At 48.9% G+C, this 17,741-nt stretch overlaps 1 protein-coding gene across 3 annotated transcripts in view; it reads left to right on the top strand.

The window, feature by feature from the left end:
• Positions 1–4,818: 4,818 nt before the first annotated feature.
• LONRF3 (LON peptidase N-terminal domain and ring finger 3) overlaps positions 4,819–17,741 on the top strand; it is a 41,587-nt gene continuing 28,664 nt past the window's right edge. The window contains exons 1-5 of one of the 3 annotated variants that reach the window (XM_053917064.2): positions 4,819–5,812; positions 8,490–8,608; positions 10,924–11,046; positions 15,056–15,211; positions 17,243–17,507. In XM_053917064.2, the coding sequence (XP_053773039.1) occupies positions 5,002–5,812; positions 8,490–8,608; positions 10,924–11,046; positions 15,056–15,211; positions 17,243–17,507 (1,474 nt within the window). In that variant the 5' untranslated portion in view covers positions 4,819–5,001. The remainder of the gene's footprint in view (positions 5,813–8,489; positions 8,609–10,923; positions 11,047–15,055; positions 15,212–17,242; positions 17,508–17,741) is intronic. The other 2 variants (XM_024566547.4, XM_024566546.4) reach the window with 2 other exon arrangements.

Raw genomic sequence — 17,741 nt, 5'->3', positions numbered from 1 at the left:
ATTGCAGTCTGTCTCCTTTGAGCTCTCACTTGGACTCACTGTTCATCAATTTTGGCATTTCTCACATACTACCTGTTATTTTACTTAACTCTTTCAAGTCTTTGCCTCTTGTATTCTCAGTTAGCTACTGGAGGATAAGAACTATGTCATACCCTTCTCTTATTGCCCCTACAAATGTCAGCTGTATTAGCCCATAATATATGTTTAATGAATGTTCGTTGACTTGCAAATCTTGTGATTAGGAAATTTGGAATAATTTCTTAATTACTAGGGCAAGTGTTCTATGTCCTTTGGAAGCTTTACGATCACATGGAGACAACTTTAAACAAAGAGACAGGAGCCTTAGCTTCCAATCCTGGCTGTGTCACAAACTCCCGTTGTGACCTGCAGCAAATTGCTTGCCTTTTCTTACTGTCAGTTCCCTCATTTGTGAAACCAGGGTTGATCTGTAAGTTTCTTTAGCTCTGGGTTTGGGTTACTTACTCTAGATAGCAAGGGACAGCCTTTTTCATGTCAGTGCTATTAATGCCCATGATGACTTTTTTTTTTTCCTTTAAGGACTGCCTAATTCATGGATTCCCCCCCCCTCCAGTATATAAAATGAGAAACACAACAGAAAGTAGGCGCTTTGGCCAAGTTTCCACGCATAGCATGTGTGCATGTGTATGTGTGGGTAGCTCACTCTTCACCCCAGGCCCCTGGCTTTGATTGGATTCTTTCATCCTAGAGCTGTTTAGAAGCCCTTACCAAGCATAGGATTGTCAATGCTTAATTATATGCATGCCCATTTTCTCCTCTGTGATTGGCACAGGGGAAAGGTATGACATTCCTCTTATCCCTCTGCACATTCCCATCTAGGACCATAATGTCCATTGTCATGTTCAGTACAATCTCTTCAAATACTGTCCTTTGAGAAAGAGATGAGAGACACAAGACACTAATCCTTGCTTTCATGGAACTTTCAGTCACCCTGAGAAGTGGGGACAAGAATGTGTGGGGGGGAAATGTGCTACCATATGTGAGGGACGACTTGGGAGTCAAGTGCTGCTTCGATATTTATAACACCTAAAACAGTGCCTGATAGAAAGAGGATGCTCAACAAATACATAAAAGTAGGTGAAAATTGCCATGGTTTTCAAACTTTTTAGTTTAGAAGGGAAACGCTTTCTTTAATGAAACAGATGGATGTAAGGCTGCCCTGGTCAGAGGAGCTAGGGTCGAGCCATCTGGGCTCCACAGAGGTTCCTCAGAGCCCTGTTACTTACTGCAGTCAGTTGGCAAGGAGTCGAAGATCAACTTGCTCTTTTTCCTGGTTAACCTTAGCAAAATAAGTGGAGGTTTGAAGACTGTGGTCCTCCAAAGGGAATATTTGCATCTGAAAAAGTGTTGTCAATCTCCCTTCTCCCCTCCTTCTAGGGAGCTCCAATTAGTAAGGGCAAAGGGGAGGAAGTTTTGAGTAAGAAGCTTCTGAGTTGGTCTACAAATGTATAACAATGTAATGCTTGTTAAGTTTAAATAAAGAAGGAAAGAAAACCACTGTGGCAATTTTTTCCAGTATTCAATAGAAACCCATTTGGTGTTATTTTACAAGCAGTCCTGACTTGAAGATACGATGTAAAACTCTCATGAAGTCTGTTCAGTGAATAGATCATGGTGCTGCCTTTTGCACAATGCACCCTGCACCCCACTGGTAGCTACTAACATTCCTGATTAAGTTCATGGTCAATCTTGGGCACATGCAGCTGCTAGAGGAGCTACCTGAAGAACTGAGACCCACTGCCTCAACTAGGCCTTCTCCTTGCGTATCCACCCCTGACCAGCAAAGGAGGGAAAGCGACCCAGGGAATGCATACTTGTCACAGTGACCCAGGGGGGCAGGCACATCCCAGATCTGCATCTGGAAGACAATTTTTGGGTGACCAATATCATTTTTTTCAAACTTGTCAAATAGATAAAGCTGTTGAATTAAGAGGTTTTCATCATTATCCATTTCATGGCCCCTTCATATAAATCTCTTTATCTGTGCCACAGACTGCCCCTCCATGCAGGTGCCAGAAGGTGCAGGCAGATAATGCCGGGGACTCTGATAGAGGCTGAATGTGTCACCCCAAAATTCATAAGTTGAAAGCTAGTCCCCAATGTGATATGTGGTGATGGGACATCTGGGAAGTGATTAGGTGATGAGGTCTCCCTCATGAGTGACATTGTGCCCTTATAAAAGAGACCTGAGAGAGATCCCTTGCCCCTTTCTGCCATGTGAGGTTATTGCAAAAAGACAGCCACCTATGAACCAGGAAGCAGTTTCAGAGCAGACACTGGTCCTGCCAGAGCCTAGATCTTGAAGTTTCCAGCCTCCAGAAATAAATTTCTCTGAGGAATAAATGTGTTTTCTGCAAGCCGCTAGTCTATGGTATTTTGTTATAGCAGCCTGAATGGACTGAAAAACTTCATTCAACAGCAGGGGAAACCGAAGGGTAAAAGGAGCTTACTTTAGACAGCAGGTCACCAGGAGTCTCAGCTTCTCCCCTGCTGCATGGTCAAGGGGTGCCCAACCTGTGACCGCTGGGCCACATGCAGCCCAGGAGGGCTATGAATGCAGCCCAACACAAAATCCTAAATTTCCTTAAAACATTACAAGATTTTTTGTGATTATGTGCCACAATGTATTTAATGTGTGGCCCAACACAACTCTTCTTCCAGTGTGGCCCAGAGACACCAAAAGGTTGGACACCCTGGATAGCCACTTCTTCCACCTCCTGGCCAGTCCCATAACCTCCTTATCTTCAAAATTTAGCTCAGGCCTGAGCCATCTAACTACAGCTGCCCTTCCACTACTGCAGACTATCCTCCGCTCTGCATCCAAACCCCCACCCACAGCATCTAGACTAGTCTTTTATACTTAAGTAGTTGAGTTGGTGTCATTAAATCTGGTGTTAGGATAGAAGCATCTCAAGGTTAAGACTGGAGGGAATGATGGAGATTAGGAGAAACTAAAGCCTCCCCAGAGATCTTGCTCAAGGTTATGATAAAAATAGGGCTGCAAGCCAAGTTTTCCTATGTGTGCCTTATGCCTTCCTGGCTACACCCTGAGTTCCTCTATTGTTTTTCTTGGTCTCTTTCTCCTATAAGCCAGCTTTCCTTCTCCTCTCTGTCATTCCCTCCCCATCTTTGGTCTCACCAGTGAGAGGCTCCAGGGATTGCTGCATAGTACCTGTTCTCTGTGACCTTGCTGGTGGGATTAACGACCTCAAACAACAGAGTCCGAAGGGAACCTGTAGTCCCCAATTCTGAAACATGACGTGATGCCAACTAAGATCATCCGTGACATTGGTTCGGAAGCCCAAATGATGGCTCCCAGAATTTAGGTCACTTGCCCAAGGTCAGTCGGCTATGAAGTGGACACAATTGTAGGTCCTCAGGCCCCAGGGGCGGCGCTCTGCCCCAAGCACTGCTCTGGGAACTGCCTTGAGCCCGCAGATCTGGAGGCTGACTGAGCCAGAGGCAAGCCAAGACCCCGCCTCCCTGTTCCGTGCAGGTAGAGGAGAGACAAGGGTGGGGAGAGATAAGGGTGGTGGAGGCGTGCGTTATTCCTTTAGGTCTCTAGGCATTGCCTCCTTATTTGTGATTGTGGCTATTGTCTAAAGTGTGGCGGCTGGAAGGAGACAGTGTGGGCAGTTCACACTGGCCTTCTGGAAGTGATCGGAGCACCCTCGAGGGTCCCTAGCCATTGTGAGCCAAGCTCCTGCAGCTTCTGCGCAACCCTACCTCTGGAGCGCAACCCTACCTCTGGAGCGCAACCCTACCTCTGGAGCGCAACCCCAGACTGTGGTGTGAGAAAGTGTGAACTCAGGGCTCTAGAGCAGCGAACCTGGAGACAGCTTGGCCCACCGCTGAAGTGCGCCAGGATTCGCGGACTTTCTCTGGAGTAGCGCTCTCAGGTCCTCCTCCGTCTGCCCACAGGCCCCAGAGTACCCTCTGACTCCCTCACGCCAAGTTATCGTGGCCCCGCCCATCCCCCAGGGCAGGGTGCAAGTTTTGTACGGCGCCCGCGCCAGCTCAGGTTGCGAGGTTAGGGACCAGGGAGGTGAAGAACGGGGCACGCATGGCGCCACCCTGGGGCCCCAGGTATCGAGCGAATCTTCTAGGCACTTACCTCACCTCTTAGCCCGCGCTGCCCAACTTCTACGCCCGCTGGGCTGCTGCTCCGTGTTGCTCCCAGAACGGGAAACCCAGCGCCCTCGGATAATTGCATTGACTACTTTTGGAGACTCCCGGGGATGGTGGTAAGGGGCTCTGGGTACGAGGAGATGGGACGGAGCTTCCAGAGCTTGCGGGCAGGGGCCGTGGTGGAATGGGGGCTTTGAGGGGACCCTCCCAAGCCCCTTTCCTTCTCAGACACTAGTGGTCGTCCCTAGAAGGACGAGACTGGGGCGTCCCGAAAGACCTGGCATACTGTGCTCCTCGAGGTACCGACCTCTTCGGGTGGGGCAGGGTGGGGAAGGGCCACTAGCAAATGGCTGGCAGAGGGGACTTGTTTGGTGGCCGGTTTGGAGATGGGATGGGGTAGTTTGGAGACGGAACAGCCCGAGAGAACACACTGAGTTTTTTTCTCTCTCCGTGGTCCGAAAAGGAACTACATTGGCAGGGGAAATAAGGCGGAGTGTAAACACAAACAACCTCGAAAAGAAGCCAAGAAAAGTGAAGCCAAAAGAAGCAAGCGCAACACTGTTACAAAACTGTCTGGTTTTGTAACAATTTTCCTGTCACTGGCCAATGAGCAGCTTGGCGGCGAGTCACGTGGTACTGTTTTATATAACACTTTGCTGAGACAAGACAGTTATTAGCCTGCGCGCGGCGGCCGGTATGGAGCTCGCGGAGGCGCGGCAGGGACCCGTGTGCGGTCGAACGGCCGTGGTGGCAGCTCCAATTCCCTCCAGCTGCCGCTCCGGGTTCCGGGTCCCCAGCTCCTAGACGCTTCACCCCGCGCGTGTCACTCCCTCTATGGATTCACTGCAGACTGGACAGATGCTGAGCTTGCCCTCCGAGCTCAGCAGCAACAACTTAGAGCCGGCGCAGCCGTCGGCATCATTGACTCGTGTAGATACGGGCCCCCATCGGGAGGCGAAAGGCCCCACACCTCTACCAACTCGGGAGCCGGAGAGAGAGCAGCCTCCTAAGGCCTCGACGCCGGAGTGCAAAGTCCTGCTCACGCAGGCCGACGCCCTGGCGTCTGGGGGGCGCCTCCGGGAAGCTCTCGAGGTGTACAGACAGCTGTCAGAGCGTCAGCAGCTGGTGGCCCAACAACTGGAGCAGCTGGTACGCTGCTTGGCGGAGAACGTCCCGCAAGGAGAGGCACTGGCTCCGGTGCCCGAGGACCGGAGCAGCGCGGCAAGCTGCGTGGTGGTGTCAGAGGAGGCAGGGGTGGCAACAGCTGCTGAAGCCACCGAGGTGTGGGACGGTTTCAAGTGCCGGAAGTGCCATGGATTTCTATCAGACCCCGTGTCCTTGTCGTGCGGCCACACCTTTTGTAAACTGTGCCTGGAACGCGGGCGGGCAGCCGACCGGCGCTGTGCGTTGTGCGGCGTCAAGCTCTCCGCGTTGATGGTGACCACCGGGCGGGCGCGCGGAGCCCGGAGGGCTGGTCAGCAAGCGCCGCCGCCGCTGCGGGTCAACGTGGTGCTCAGCGGTCTCCTCGGCAAGTTGTTCCCCGGACCGGCGCGGGCGTCGCAACTCCGGCATGAGGGCAACCGACTGTACCGCGAGCGCCAGGTGGAAGCAGCGCTGCTCAAGTACAACGAGGCAGTCAGACTAGGTGAGCCTACCGCGCCTTCCGGCAATGAACCCGCAGGGAGATGAGGGATGGACCTGGGCCAGGGAGGACTCGGGGGATCCTGGGACGGACCGGGACCGGAGTTGGGGAGGGGTTTATGGAGTTGAGTCTTTGACTTTTTCTTCTATCGCTACCAATTTCTCTTTCTTTTTCTGTGTCTCTGCCTCTCTGTTCCTGTTGCTCTTTGCTTTTTTCTGTATCTCCTGTTAGCCTGTGTGTTTCTGCATCTCTGTTTGTGTTTATGGCACTGTTTCGTTCCTCCTTTCCTTTGTCTTTCCCACCCTTGTCACTCCGTTTTTTGATGGCTGTCACCGACTCTGTTTCCCCCTCCCTCTCCCTCTGCACTCCTAGGTCCCCTCTTACACCTGCCTGCACCTTCCCTGTTAAGAGGGGAACTTCGCACCCTTTCCACCCTCGCGCCGGCTCTGCTGGGTTCCTGCCAGCCCGAGGTGTTCACTAAGCGCCTTCCTCTGCTGTCCCGCCCCGGCTGGGCCGCTGTTTTGGCCCGGAGGTGTCCCTTCCGGGGCCTCGGCTCAGGGTGGGGTGGGTCCGGCGTGGAATTAGGTCAGGAGAGCACTGGTTGCATAAGGGCCGCGAGCGGCCGGGGCCGGGCAGCCCCTCCTTCGCGCGGGCGGGCAGGCAGGCGGACGGGATTGTGTAACGGCTGAGGTAACCGAAGTGGGCCACGCTCGCCTCAGAAACCATCCCGCGAGCATGGAGGGGAGGAGCGCTCGCGCCCCGCTGCCCTGTGACTCATTGTCACTGCTTCCTATCACACGATCCTCGGCTGAAATAGATGCTCCCCCCACCCCCTTCCCAATCCAGCCCGCTGCCTGCGCCCTCGCCTGGAACCCTTACCTTGCCAGCCCGGTAAGAGACCGGCCTGGCTACTGCTCAGGAATCCCGGGAGACTGTGGGCAAGCTGCGACTGTGACAGGCCTCTGTCCCGCTTTCCAGTGCCGCCTGGAGACGGATGGGTAGGCTTTGTGGATTCAAGGACAACGTGGGTAACCCCATGCCTGCGTCCGGACTAGGGCGCCGGCGTTGCTGCAGGGAGAAACTCCCTTGATACCCCCTTCCCACATCTGGACCCAGGGATTGGCCACTGAGCCTCTGGCCTGAGTTGCCCAGTTCAGGCAGGCTGCCAGAAGCTCAGCCAGTGGGGCGAGGTGTCTGTCGAAGCGTGCTGGGGAGGAAGGAGGCAGCAGGGCTGGTCAGACAGGGCTCTGGGATTGAGGGTGCCCTGAGCCTGACTCTGATGAGTGGAGAAGGGGGTGGGCTGCAGTCTCCACCTGTTGATCCTCCCCCAGAACTGGCAACAGGTATTGGGGAGAAGGGGAGGAATTAAGGTTGACTGGTCAAGACTAGCACCTGAGGGAAATGGGGATTTCCTACACACATACACACACCCTATGCATACACACACACACACACACACTGTGAGCTGCCACTGGGCTGGCATGTGCTGCAGAAAAGAAGGGACAGAGAGGACTGCAAACTTTTTGCTAATATCTTTAGACTAAGGAATAGGCAGGCACACCCCCCCCCAAAAAAAAAACCAAAAAAGCCTGTTCCCTCAACATAAGCTGGAGCCAGGTCCCTCTGGAAGAGTACAGCAATATGAAGAAGACAGGTGGAGGCCACTTAAGTCCAGATCTCCAAGAGAGGTTCCATTCCTTTCAGCCACCTCTGCAGGGTTCATTTTCCCTGGGGTTTTTCCTTGCATGGTCAGAGCAGTCAGGGTGAAAAAACTACTTGATCCTTTTAGGAAGAAAGGGACCTTCCCAACAAGGAGTATCTTTGTGCTGGAAGACGGCCAAGCTCTCCTCATTATTCTAAACACTGTATCCCCCCTTCAGAAAATACAAAACTGTCTCCCACCCCAGATTTAAGTCTGGCCAGTTAATAATGAGTCTGACCAACTAGCTGTGTGACTTTCAGCAGATATCTTTCCCTCTCTGGGCTTGATTTTTCTTATCTGAAGAATGGGTTTGTTGAACCAGATGATTTCTAAAGGCTTGTCCAGCCCTGGCATCTAGTGATTCAGAGTGTTGGGACAGCCAACCTCACCTTATCTTCAGAAACTTTGCTCAGGTTCATTCACATTTGACCTTTGTAATGAAAGGATAGAGCCTTGCAAATACATTTCCATTTTCTTATAGAAACTTTCTATGTTCATGGTTTCTATGCAGAGATATTGCTGTTACCACCAGAGGACTAACTTGAACTTGCCTTCCTGGTAGCCAGGATACAAGTCACATCTGGCCACCTCCCTCTGGCCTGTTTCCTTATGGGTAATACTTCACTCAGAAGCCAGGCTGCCAGTTGCTAGTCCCGTATGACTACAAAGCAGGGTGCCAGGATTTGCTGTATGTCAAAGTTGTTGATGCATCACTGACACCACAGGCCCTCTAAGGAACTACTTGAGAGAGGGACAAAAACTATTTCTTTACAGCTGGGACATCTCAAACCCAGAGTGGCTGGGGGTGTGTGGTCAGAAGGGCAATATTAGGGGTAGAAATTGAGTCTAACCTTTTGGATCTCCAAGAGAACAGTCCTAGAAAACTTGCCATTTGCTTAACATGTATCCTCATATAGGACTTATAACGTGTTTCTGCTGGGGGCCATTAATGAGGGCTTTTTCTCCCTCATTTGGCAGCTCCGAATGACCACTTGCTTTATAGCAACCGGTCTCAAATTTATTTCACCTTGGAGTCTCATGAGGACGCACTGCATGATGCAGAAATAGCATGTAAGCTCCGCCCAATGGGTTTTAAGGTGAGTGTGGGATGGGAGGGATGGGAAGGGGTTATATTTTAGACAGGAATTGACAAGAAGGGCTGCTGTCTGGGGTGGGGTTGAGGCACAAGAGATCAAGCAGAGCTGGGAGAAGGCTTTGCAAAGGAACTGAGGGTCCCTCGATAAAGGGTGACTTATGGGACTTCAAGGGAACTGGATTCTTCTCCAGTTTGATCTTCAATTGATGACCTGCACAGCAGCATGGACTTGGGAACCTGACTATCTGAGTTTATGTCCCAACTCTGCTACTTTTATAAGCTGTGTGACCTTGGGCAAATTACTTAACCTTCCTGTGCCACATCTTATCATCTATAAAATGAGGATATTCAAAGTGCCTACTGAACAGCATTTGTTGTGGGGATTACATGAGCTAAAACATGTAAGATGCTTAGAACAATGCCTGGCACATAGCATTGTATAAATATTTGCTGTCATCATCATCACCATTATTTTCCAGGGATAGTGGAAAGAAGAAGGTAAGAGAAGTATTGCTGTCTGGCTGTGCCATTTAGAGTCCTTAATATAGTCAGTCAACCTGCCAGTATCCACAAACATCTAGGTCACATAGAAGGGTGGGGGAAAAGACAGGCTAAGCATCTCTCAGGATACCAGGATGCAAAGTGTCACTTTTTGCATCTGTGTGTAGCCTCAGCAACTGGCCCTCAGCCACATATCAATATTTGGTTTAGAAGATAAGATTTGAACCTGGACTCTACTTTTTCCCAGCTAAGTGACCATGGGGAAGTCGCTTTACTCTCTGGGCTCCAGGTGTCCTTGTTTGGAAAATGAAGCTATTGCTATCTGTCCTGATCACCTCACAGGGATGCAGTGGGGGTCACAGGTGAGCATGGCCAAAGGTCCATTCTGTGAGCTATAACACTTGCTGAGTCTTGGTGTAGTGCTCGCTCTGTGCAATCCCAGGGTGCCTTCCTTGGACACTCAACTTATGCAAGTCCAGGTCCATGATTCCTTTATGAATTTCATGGGGCCAGATGTGTTCAGACTTAGGAATGCTTCCAATTCCAGAAAGACTTTATGTGAATTAACACCCTCAGAAAGTTTTAGACAGTGCCTCATAATCAAACACACTAATATTTCTGCAGTGTATTACATGACAATTCACACTAAGTGGGATAAAGAATATAATGCACTTTATATCATTTTAGGTCAGGCTTTGCTACCTCATGACTTTTGATGTCAAACTTATGAAAATAACAGATTATCAAACATTTTGGGGGTGGGGTCTGGGAACTTCAGATAAAACATACAATGCCATTAATGTCAAAGTGCATCTTATATGTCTTTCATGAAAAGATTTTCTTGGGTGATGGATTAGTAGTATGTTCTCTTTGCCAAGGAATGAATTTACAGGTTACTAAAAGTCACCAATGTCTTAACCCAAAGGAGCTCCAGTGGGAGCATTTCAAATCTTGTAGCAGCACAGGTCAGGGAGCTGCCCAGGGGTAAGAGGACTTCTCTTGCAACTCTTTCTACTCTTACCCTTGACCTAGGGCCTAAGAGTGGAGGTCTTGATAGTGCAGTGGGAAACAGAGCTGAGTAAGTAATGGACCCTTTTGGACGAAGTGGGAAAAGTAACTTCCCCAGTGGAGGAACAGTTGATGGAAGTATTAGACAGGAATTTCATTTCCCCACAGGTAAGTGGAGAAGCTTACCTCTCTGCCTTTGGTTAGCCCTTTGAAGGGCAGTCTGCTCTGTTGGGTAGAACTGTCTGGGGGTCCTAGACCACAGTTTTAGTTCCAGTTTTGTTGTGAAGGTCTCGGAGAGGTGACATCCCTTCCCTTGGGCGTCTTCTAAAACATGATCAGTAATTGTAGGTGGTCATTCAAGCCTAGGCCTCTGCTTGACAGACTAGTTAGCAGGAAGACATATTTGGGCGGATCCTGAAAACTGGTTAGCATGTGTTGAAATGATTGTTCTTGCTACTTGTTGATCCCTCCAGTACAATTGTGGGGCCACATGGTTGAGGGGTGGGAGGTAGTACTGCCCAGTGTTTAAAAATTTGGACTTCGGTGTCAGTCAGTCCCAGGCTCAAACCCTGATTCCAGAGTTTATTAGCTCTGTTACTTTGGGCAAGTCACTAATCTGGGTTTTAGTTTTGTTTTCTTTAAAATGGGCTTCAGAACAGTTGCCTACATTGTAGGGCTATATATAAGATAATCCGTTGAAATGTTTCTGGCAGTAGTGAATACCTGTGAAGTCTTTACCTAGTGTTAAGAAGAGCAGTGTCAAGAAGGTGAATAAGAGTGGGATTAAATGCTAACATTTTCTTCCAGGCACACTTCAGAAAAGCGCAAGCCTTAGCCACCCTAGGCAAGGTGGAGGAAGCACTAAGAGAATTTCTATACTGTGTGTCCCTGGATGGAAAGAACAAAAGAGCAAGATCTGAAGCCCAAAGGGTGAGTTGAGATGACATCAGGTCCAGCTGCCCAGTGGGCTTCTACCTCACTGTCTTCTCCAGGAAGGGAACTGCCTTCCAGGGCATTTGGGGTCTTGAGTGGGTGGATCCCTGGGTTATGGAGACAGAAGGGAGACACAAGCACCAGTTGATTGCTTCCAAATCACCCTCCTCTTGGTGTGTACAATTAGATTGACCTGTTGTTGCATTTCTGTAGGAACATGTGAGGAATGTTCTTGCTTCTTTGACTCAGGGTTTGGGTTTTCAGTGGGACAAAAAACAAGACAAAATAAATCCAAACCAGTTAACATAGGGATGGAGGCTCACTGAGGAGATTCTGACTGTTGACAGGAGGGCACAGGTGTGGGGCTGTCTGCAGCTGTAGAACATTACTTTGACCGAGTCACAGTTTTACCAGCCACACCAGAAAGCCAGCTCCTCAGAAAGGATGCTGGTCCCCATCTCCCTTGTCATATGCACAACCTCAACCTTTAGCTCCATTGCTAGAAATAAAACACATACTTTATCTCACAAATGTAATTCAGGGACCATTACAATATACGGTGGTATCTCAGTACTTGTTAATTCATTCCAGAACTTGTGACAAGTGCCAAAACCAACAAGTACCATATGATAAAGCATTTTCTCTTGCGGGGCGTTGTCGTGACTCATACAAGTGTGACGAGACCTGAGCAAGCACTGAGTGCTGAAACATTTTTTTCTTGTCAAAATGTGATGAGTACAGGGTTTGACAAGTTCTGAAGCCAACAAGTACCAAGGTATGACTGTAATCCAAAGAGTTGTTCCAACTCTTGAGTACCAGGAGAATGTGGTTACTTGAAAAAGCTGTATGAAGTAATGAGAGTATTAGTGAAGGCTCTAGCATCCTCACTTCACAGACTTTGTTGCTTACTCTTGTGCAGTGTGCTCCCAGTGTGCCTGGATAACTGGCCTGAAGTTGAATGCTGACAGTCAGTGGTGGCCTCTGCTCTCCCTATGCCCCACCTCCAATTTACCACTACACCCCAAGTGTTTCTGTTCTAGTGTGGTTTCGCAGAGCATCAGATGAAGAAAGGCAGCAGGAGACAGGACTGGTCTCCTAAAGGCTCCAGAATCTTTAGCAAAATCAATGTATGAGGGAAAGTGGAGCCCTGGAGGTTCTGCCTCTGACAGATTTCTTTTCTGGGGAGTTGTTTTGACCTGATTTGGGAATATGGACAAGGAGTTCTTGAGAGAAGCACTGGTGGATCCTCCAAGCTGTGGACCCTTCCCCAAATCTTAAGTGTAGTCCATGGTGTGGATGATGATGATGATGATGATGATAATAATAATAATAGCTAACATTTATTGAGTATTTCCTATGCACCAGGCAGTGTGCTAGGGCTCTCTGTGGAAGATATAATTTAATCCCCAAAACATCTCTATGGGGGTAGGTACTATTATTTATCCCCATGTTACAAGTGAGATGGATGAGGATTCTGGAGCTTGGTGACTTTCCCAAGGTCACGCAGCTAGTGATTGGTGGAAGAGCATTCAAACCCAACTCCACCTGCTTCCAGAGTCTGCCTTCTAGCCGCTTCACCATCCTGCTGTTCTGGGAGGACACTCCGGGACATTCAGCATTCATTGCTGGGGTTGGGTGGAGAGTAGCAATAGGACCATCAAGATCTGGAGTGGCTGGACAGAGGCAGTTAGAAAAACCTTGACTTTGCGGACAGAGTATGCGAAGGCCAACAGAGGCAGATGTCAGGTTCAAGGATGAGAGGCATAAGCCACAGTGTTAGTCCTCAAGGACCTTACAGTCCTGAATGTGTTACCCAATGTAATATCAATGCCAGATAATATGAACATATGCCCGTAATAAGTGTGCTGGAGTTCTGAAGCTGGGGCAAGAATTTAGAGGCAAATATCCCCTGAGTGTGACAAGGGCATGGTAGCCATTTAAGAACACTGAGGGCCCTCAGCAGTGCTTATTTACTGGATTGCCCCATTTTCAGATTTGACAGAGATGGTCCAGGTTCACTTGGCATTAATTAGTTACCTCAGACACAGACCTCGGACTCTTTTTTACCCCTTCTTGGCCCATTTAGGCCTTTTTAGGGCTGACACTAAAGTGGGTTTCACTTTCACTTGTATGGAATGGTTATTCTCACAGATAGTTGACCCCAACTTTTGTTTTCCAAAGCCATTGGGAAGGCTGAGAATAAGATCTTAGGTAGTAAAGAGAAGAAGCAAAGTGCTGCTGTTGTTTCCGCCTTGTTTCCTTTGATCTCTCCCTTCTACCTCAGCTCCCTCTCACCATGCTCTGCCCTTTTTATCTTCATACCTTAAGATGGTGTGTGGCTGCCACTGAAGAGCATCACACTGTTTTGGGGAGAATGCGAGAGAGATTGCTTTAGAAATGAGTTGATCCTGTTGGGCCACTCAGGACGGCTTCTGAGAGCCAACTTTGGTTTCTGTGGAGGAGAGGCCCTGAAAGCTGGCATTTATGCCCCTGGGTACTGTAAGTGCCTCCCCACCTCACTCCTTTACCAACTTAGATCTAGGAAGTGGGTTTCCCAGAAATGGAAGGATACAGATCTGTCTGAGAACTTTGGGCCTGACCCCAAGGCCTCTCACTGGGCCCTGGGATGGATAAGTGTCTTAATTCAATTCCATCCAGTGTGATCAGTATCTGTTGGACATCTATCATGTGACCTCTAGAAGCTGCCCATCTGGTTAGAGGGAAAAACTTATATCTGTGATAAAATTTGAGGCCGACACAAAACTGTGTAGTGTAAGGTGCTATATTATAGTTCAGTGGAGAACATGAAAGGACAGGTGACATGAGGGAGGCTGGAGTAGTAGGGGTAGGCAGCACTGGAACTGAGGCTTAAAGGCTGAGCAGGGTTTGGTTACATGGTAAGTGCTGGCATCTGAAGGAACATCATGAAAGAACTGCGGGGGCCAGCAAGGGGACAAATCAAAGTGGAGAGAGTTTGGTCAGAGTTTCGGACAGATTCCCTTGATCAGTTAATACCCTGACTATGTACCCTGAACAAGCATCCTTTAGTGGGTCTCCGAACACTTCAGGGGCCTCTCAGTGGTGAACACTTGAATGTTTTAGAAGCCAAGTGACCTGTCCCATGTTACATGTTACATACAATATATACACGTGTATTCACAATCCTCGTTGGCACAGGGGCAAATTGAGGTAAGAATGTGGGCAGCCAATGATGCAGCCTGCACTAGAACACCCATCATTGACTCCCAGTCCCTTCTGGATCTTCTCACCCAACAGGCTTATCCAATCACAAGGGAACCAGCCATACACTGGAACTTGTCTGCCCCAGTACTAGTGTTTGAAGTTACTTGACTTTCTCTGAAAAGTGAAGGTCAGAATAGAGGACAAGAGGCTGGAAACAGAGGGAGGAAGGTCGGTTTCTGCTTTTTCTAACACTTCAGTGTGAAAGGGATTAAAGATCCAGGGATGATGGTTGGGGGAAGAGGAAGTAAAATGGGCAGGCAAAGGGAAGAAATATCGGAACCTAGAAGACAATGGTAGACTTTTACCCACTGGAGTATTACAAACATGCTCCCAGGTCCCCCAGGTGATGTTTGTCTCCTGCCTTCACCTCTTTGTCTCTTTTCTCCTAAATAGCTTTTTAAACCCTATGCAGATAATTCTATGTAGTAGTAGCACTGGGGTGATAGTTCTTAAGTTTGACCAGGGTGATAGAAGCATCTGTGATGCCTTTTAAAAATGCAGGTTCTCGGGCCACACTTCACACCTCGGGAGCCAGGCATGGGAACTCAGAACCTGGACTTTTAGTAAGCTCCAGAGTGATTCTGATGCACATTGAAGTGAGGACTCCTGCCCTGGTCCGCCCTGGTCTGTCTGGTCCAAGGCTTCCCCCCTGGAGTTTTGCCCTGCAAGCTTTGCACCCCACCCCCGCCCCTTCCTACCCCTCCCCCTTCACCTGAGTCCCTGTAGAAACTTAAGTAGTGAAGTGTTCTGTTTTATGTCACAGCTTCTCCTTAGTTTCTTTTCACCATCAGTCCCGGGGGATTCTCAGGAACATTCTCCCGATATCCTGAAGCTGTTGGCACCTCACCCTAGATTAAAGGAACACGTAGAGTCAATGGCTACTGAAGGCGCCAGCCATAATCTACCAAAGTTGTCACAGGTAAAACTCAACTCACCCAGCTCGTTTGTGACGCTTCATTTGGCTGTTTTGTGGGCAAGCCCTACCTCTCCTACTTCAGTTCCTGAGAAAGAAGAAATGGAGTGGCTTATGTTCTTTGTTAGAAGGTTACTTCTTAAAGATAAAACTGGATTTCAGGCATGGTCCCAGGGTTTATGATTTGTTACATTTATTTTTCAGTTCTTGGTTTAGACCCAGCTGAGAGAGATTTGACAGAACTAGAAAGGAATTGGTCCACTTCCGTTGGAGCCATTCAATGAGGTGGCTTTATCAGCCTAGGGGTGGAGCCTGGGAAAAGGGCCTGATAGCTCCTCCTTTCCTGCTTTTTGTTTGTTCAACTTGCTGGTCTTTGAGCACCAGCTGATTTCCTTGTGTAAAGACAACTCCATTTGACTTCCAAGTGGAGGTAATTTCCTATTCCTGCAACATGCCTTATACACATAAGTAGACTTCCAGTACCTATTTGAGGATGAGAAAAGGAAAGCAATTTGGGAAAGGTTAAGTTCCTGGGAGGAAGACAGGTATTTGTGCTTTTCTTTGAAAACAAAGGAACAGAACCACGGAGAGATGGGCTCCAGGCCCTGGCTTTCTCAGCAGAGGGCAAGTGGGCAGCAGCTGGGGTGCAGACTTGAAGGCAGGTTTTAGTGCTAACTACCTCAACTCCTTGGGGCCGCAGTCTCTACTCCACTTGGGCCCTGTGTTCTTCCCCTATATGGAAGCCCTGGGAACTCTGTGGCTTCTTGGATTTTTTGGCAAGTGGAAACCTTACGTTGTCCCAGTTTCTCTCCTTGCTCAGGAGAAGGAATGAAATGCAGGTGTGTCCAACCCAAAACGGGGGAAGGCAGAACTCAGAGTATCTCCTGAAGTCAGAGAAGCCCTAGTGCATTTCAATAATTGTATGAGATCATGATTACATGATTAAGAACACTAACACTGAAGCAAAGTGCCTGGAGTGGCTTATAATTGTAATTCAATCCAAATGAAGAAAAAGAGCACCCCTGGCTTTCCAGTGAGAGCCAGCTGGGGAACAGACACAGGGTTTCCAACTAAACTGTGCTTTGCAAAGCAGTGTCCTCCTGTGTAGACAATGCCTAGGGCTCGTGAAAGTTGAGGAGACAGCAATGTTATGGTGCTGGGGAAAAAATCCCTGAACTCCCCAGGTTAGAGACTAAGAAAACATCCCCTTTTTCTCCTCACCTCATTGTTTTCTCCCAACCTTATGGCTCTCATTTTTCATCTATCTACCAATTTTTTGGCAGGGGTTGGAAGGGAAACAGGAACGTGGGTTAGGGATTCTCCAGGTAAATCTGCATAAACACTTTGTCATTGGACTTATTTCTAGATCCGTTTTCAAATATCACTCTCCTGGACAAACATTCTTTAAAAGGCTAGAGACATTATCGATCATTTTGCCCAATGGTTTTGTCTCTTTTTCAGATTTCTTCCTCAAACTCTAGTAAAGGGAATAGTTTGGCCCTAGTTCATTTGACCAGTATAAGATACAGCTCTGGAGCATGAGGTAATGCCGCAGGCCTATGGACATACCTGTGCCAAAGCCTTACTTAAAGTCCTTTTGGAGCTGGGCTGTGGGGCTTGCAGCTAGCCTAGAATGGCAGTAAGGTGAGAGGAAGTATTGAGTGACAGGGTACCCTCACTGCATGCCTTGCTTTCCCTAATGTTGGTAACTGGGGAATGATCTGGATAGGAAAGGAGACTGGTGCTACATCTTACATTTCTCCCCTTCACCACTGCCGAAGGAATCTCTCCCCTACATGCCTTTCTGTCCTTGCCTAGGGAAGTCCCTCCACTCCGCCCAAGCTGGGCATGCCTTTGTCATTGATGATATGTGGGCAGAAGTAGGAAGTATGCCTTATGACTGCCCTCCCCGGTTAAGCTACGTGTCCACTAAATGATCAGAACTGCGTAGTTCTCTCTCTGTCCCTTGTGGAACGAATATCAGAGCACAGTGTTGGTTCTTAGTAGATTCTGATGTTTGGCTGTTTCTTCCTCCAGGAAAATACGGAGCTCCCACATTGTTCCAGTCTGGAGGATGCAGCAGCCAGTGGGGACTGTAAGAGCCTGATGAACTCAGCGAAAGTAAAGGGGGATGGGCAACAAGGTGACATGAAAGATCAGGAAGGAGAAGAGGAGGAGAAGGGGGACTCTGCCTCTCTAGAAGCTGCCTCCATCAAGACTGGCAAATGCCAGGGAAAGAAAAGGAAACATTGTCAGATTGAACCCCAAGACCCAGGGGTGCCTAATAAAGCCTCTAAGCCAGGTACAGACTCTACCCAGGGTGAAAGGGGCTTGGAGGAGATGCCTGGGTTCCCCAGTATACACAAGTTATTTGCTCTCCATATAAGGGCTCCTGAGGCTCTGGGTGTGTGGCCCTGCTCCGGCACTTAGCTGTGGCACCTCAGGAGTTGCTGGGAAGTTTCCGTGAGAGCATGCACAGTTCCCAGCGTACTGCCAGTGCTCAAGAATAATTATAATGGAAAGCCAAGGCATAAGG

The sequence above is a fragment of the Desmodus rotundus genome, chromosome X, assembly GCF_022682495.2.
Source record: "Desmodus rotundus isolate HL8 chromosome X, HLdesRot8A.1, whole genome shotgun sequence".
In the NCBI taxonomy this organism is placed as follows: domain Eukaryota; kingdom Metazoa; phylum Chordata; class Mammalia; order Chiroptera; family Phyllostomidae; genus Desmodus; species Desmodus rotundus.
This window is presented reverse-complemented; position numbering and strand designations above follow the sequence as displayed.